The sequence below is a fragment of the Lepidothrix coronata genome, unplaced genomic scaffold, assembly GCF_001604755.1.
Source record: "Lepidothrix coronata isolate B3197 unplaced genomic scaffold, Lepidothrix_coronata-1.0 Scaffold154, whole genome shotgun sequence".
Classification (NCBI taxonomy): Eukaryota; Metazoa; Chordata; class Aves; order Passeriformes; family Pipridae; genus Lepidothrix; species Lepidothrix coronata.
This window is the reverse complement of record NW_016690334.1, coordinates 507,457-509,582: the sequence shown is the minus strand read 5'-3', so window position 1 is coordinate 509,582 and position 2,126 is coordinate 507,457. Positions and strand designations below refer to the sequence as shown.

The 2,126-nt window shown below is 58.2% G+C and overlaps 1 protein-coding gene across 1 annotated transcript in view; it reads left to right on the top strand.

Annotated features, from left to right (window-relative positions):
• Positions 1 to 580: 580 nt before the first annotated feature.
• LOC108504190 (neuferricin) overlaps positions 581 to 2,126 on the top strand; it is a gene marked incomplete at its 5' end in the record, with an annotated part of 5,515 nt that continues 3,969 nt past the window's right edge. Inside the window, 2 exons of the mRNA XM_017828865.1 lie at positions 581 to 812; positions 1,416 to 1,602. Coding sequence (XP_017684354.1) covers positions 581 to 812; positions 1,416 to 1,602 — 419 coding nt within the window. The remainder of the gene's footprint in view (positions 813 to 1,415; positions 1,603 to 2,126) is intronic.

Here is a 2,126-nt window from a genome sequence, read left to right as displayed (position 1 = left end):
CCCCTGGCTGGGGGATTCGCTCCCATGTCGGGGGTTGCATCCCCTGGAAAAGGAATTCACCCCCTGGCTGGGGGATTCGCTCCCATGTCGGGGGTTGCATCCCCTGGAAAAGGAATTCACCCCCTGGCTGGGGGATTCGCTCCCATGTCGGGGGTTGCATCCCCTGGCTGAGGAATTCACCCCCTGGCTGGGGGATTCGCTCCCATGTCGGGGGTTGCATCCCCTGGAAAAGGAATTCACCCCCTGGCTGGGGGATTCGCTCCCATGTCGGGGGTTGCATCCCCTGGCAAAGGAATTCACTCCATGGCTGGGAAATGAGGTCTCACACCCTGGCACGGGAATTCACTGCATGGCTGGGGGATTCCCCCCATGTCTGGGGGTTCATGCTCTAGCACAGGAATTCACTTCATGGCTGGGGAACAGGGTCTCACCCCCTGGCTGGGGTCTCACCCTGGCATGGGAATTCACTCCATGGCTGGGGGATTCGCTCCATGACCGGGAGTTAGTTCACTCCATGGCTGGGGAATTCATTCCATGACTGGAAACTCACTCCATGGCTGGGGACTTCAGTCCGTGATGGGGACTCACCCCTGGCACAGGAATTTGCTCCTTGGCTGAGGTCTCACTCCCCGTCTGGGGGTCTCACCCCTGGCTGGGCTCTCACCCCTCAGGCAGAGATGCCACCAGAGCGTTTGCCACGGGCGACTTCACCACGTCGGGGCTGGTGGACGACGTGTCGGCGCTGTCCCCGCAGGAGCTGCTCTCCATCCAGGGCTGGCTGAGCTTCTACAATGACAACTACGAGCCCGTGGGTGGGTGCTGGGGCTGGGGGGGCTCACGGGGGACACACGGTGGGGGGAACGGTGGAAGGCTGGGGGCAAAATACCGGGTTTTATCTCCGGGGCATCACCTTGGTGAGGGTCTCTCTGTGCTGCTGACCCCGAACCCTGCGAGTGCCCGGCTGGAGCTGCTGCCCAGGCACACCCAGTTTGAGGTTTGCTTCCCTCTGAGGGGAAGCTGAGTGGTTTTCCCACCCGGGCTGTCAGCTCTGCCCTGCTTTTCCTGAGCCAAAGGCGTGGAGCCAGCCTGAAATCAGCAGGACTTGGGAGACTGCAGGAGCAGCAGTGCAGGAAAACTGTTTTGGGGAAAGAGGTGCATGGGTGGGTTCTGCTGCTGAAAGTGGCTTTGGTTTCTGTCTGTGCCTAAGCTTGTCCTGTGTGGATTTATTAATATGGGTAAATTGCTGGGTGAGCCAAGAGTTAGTTGAAGGGATGTAAGCTCAGTTCAGTTCTAAAATTGGGCCACGGTGACATCCTCCTTTTTTTTGCCTTCAAATAACAAATAAAAAAAGCCACCAGGACTATGCATTTTCCCTGCCTGGAAACACTGTGGTCTTAATTGATCTTCTCTCCCAGGGAAGCTGGTGGGGAGGTTCTACGATGAGAATGGGGCACCCACAGAAGCCCTGAGGGAGGCTGAGGCTGCCATTGAGGAAGCTCTGAAATTCCAAGCAGAAAGTGAGCAGAGGAAGCAGCAGTTCCCACCCTGCAACTCTGAGTGGAGCTCTGCCAAGGGCACCCGCTTCTGGTGCTCCACACAGAGGTAAACTGCCTTCCCACATCGTGGATCCTTTGGAGCAGAGCATTTCTGCCCCTTTTTGGGTGCCCTTTTTGGGTGCCCTGTGTCATTGCTCCCCTGGCAGGAGGGGTGCAGGAAGGTGTCCTGGCTCCTGCAGCCACCACTCCACAGCAGGGCACAGGTTCCATGTGCAGCAGTGCTGCCGTGGCTGGAATACCCCAGGCATGGTCCTTTTCCCTGTCTGCATTCACAGGATTGTTCAGGTGGGAAGAGCCCTCCAAGATCATTGAGTTCCCCCAGCACTGCCAAGGCCACCACTAAAACATGTCCCCAGTTGCCACATCCACAGTCTGTTAAACCCCTCCAGGGATGGGGCTCCTCCACTACCCTGGGCAGCTGTGCCAGGGCTGGACAACCCTTTCCATGAAGGAATTCTACCCAAAATCCAACCTAAACCTCCCCTGGTGCTACTTGAGGCTGTTTGCTCTCATCCTGTCCCTTGTTCCCTGGGAGCAGAGCCTGACCCCCCCCCAGCTCCCCCCTCCTGT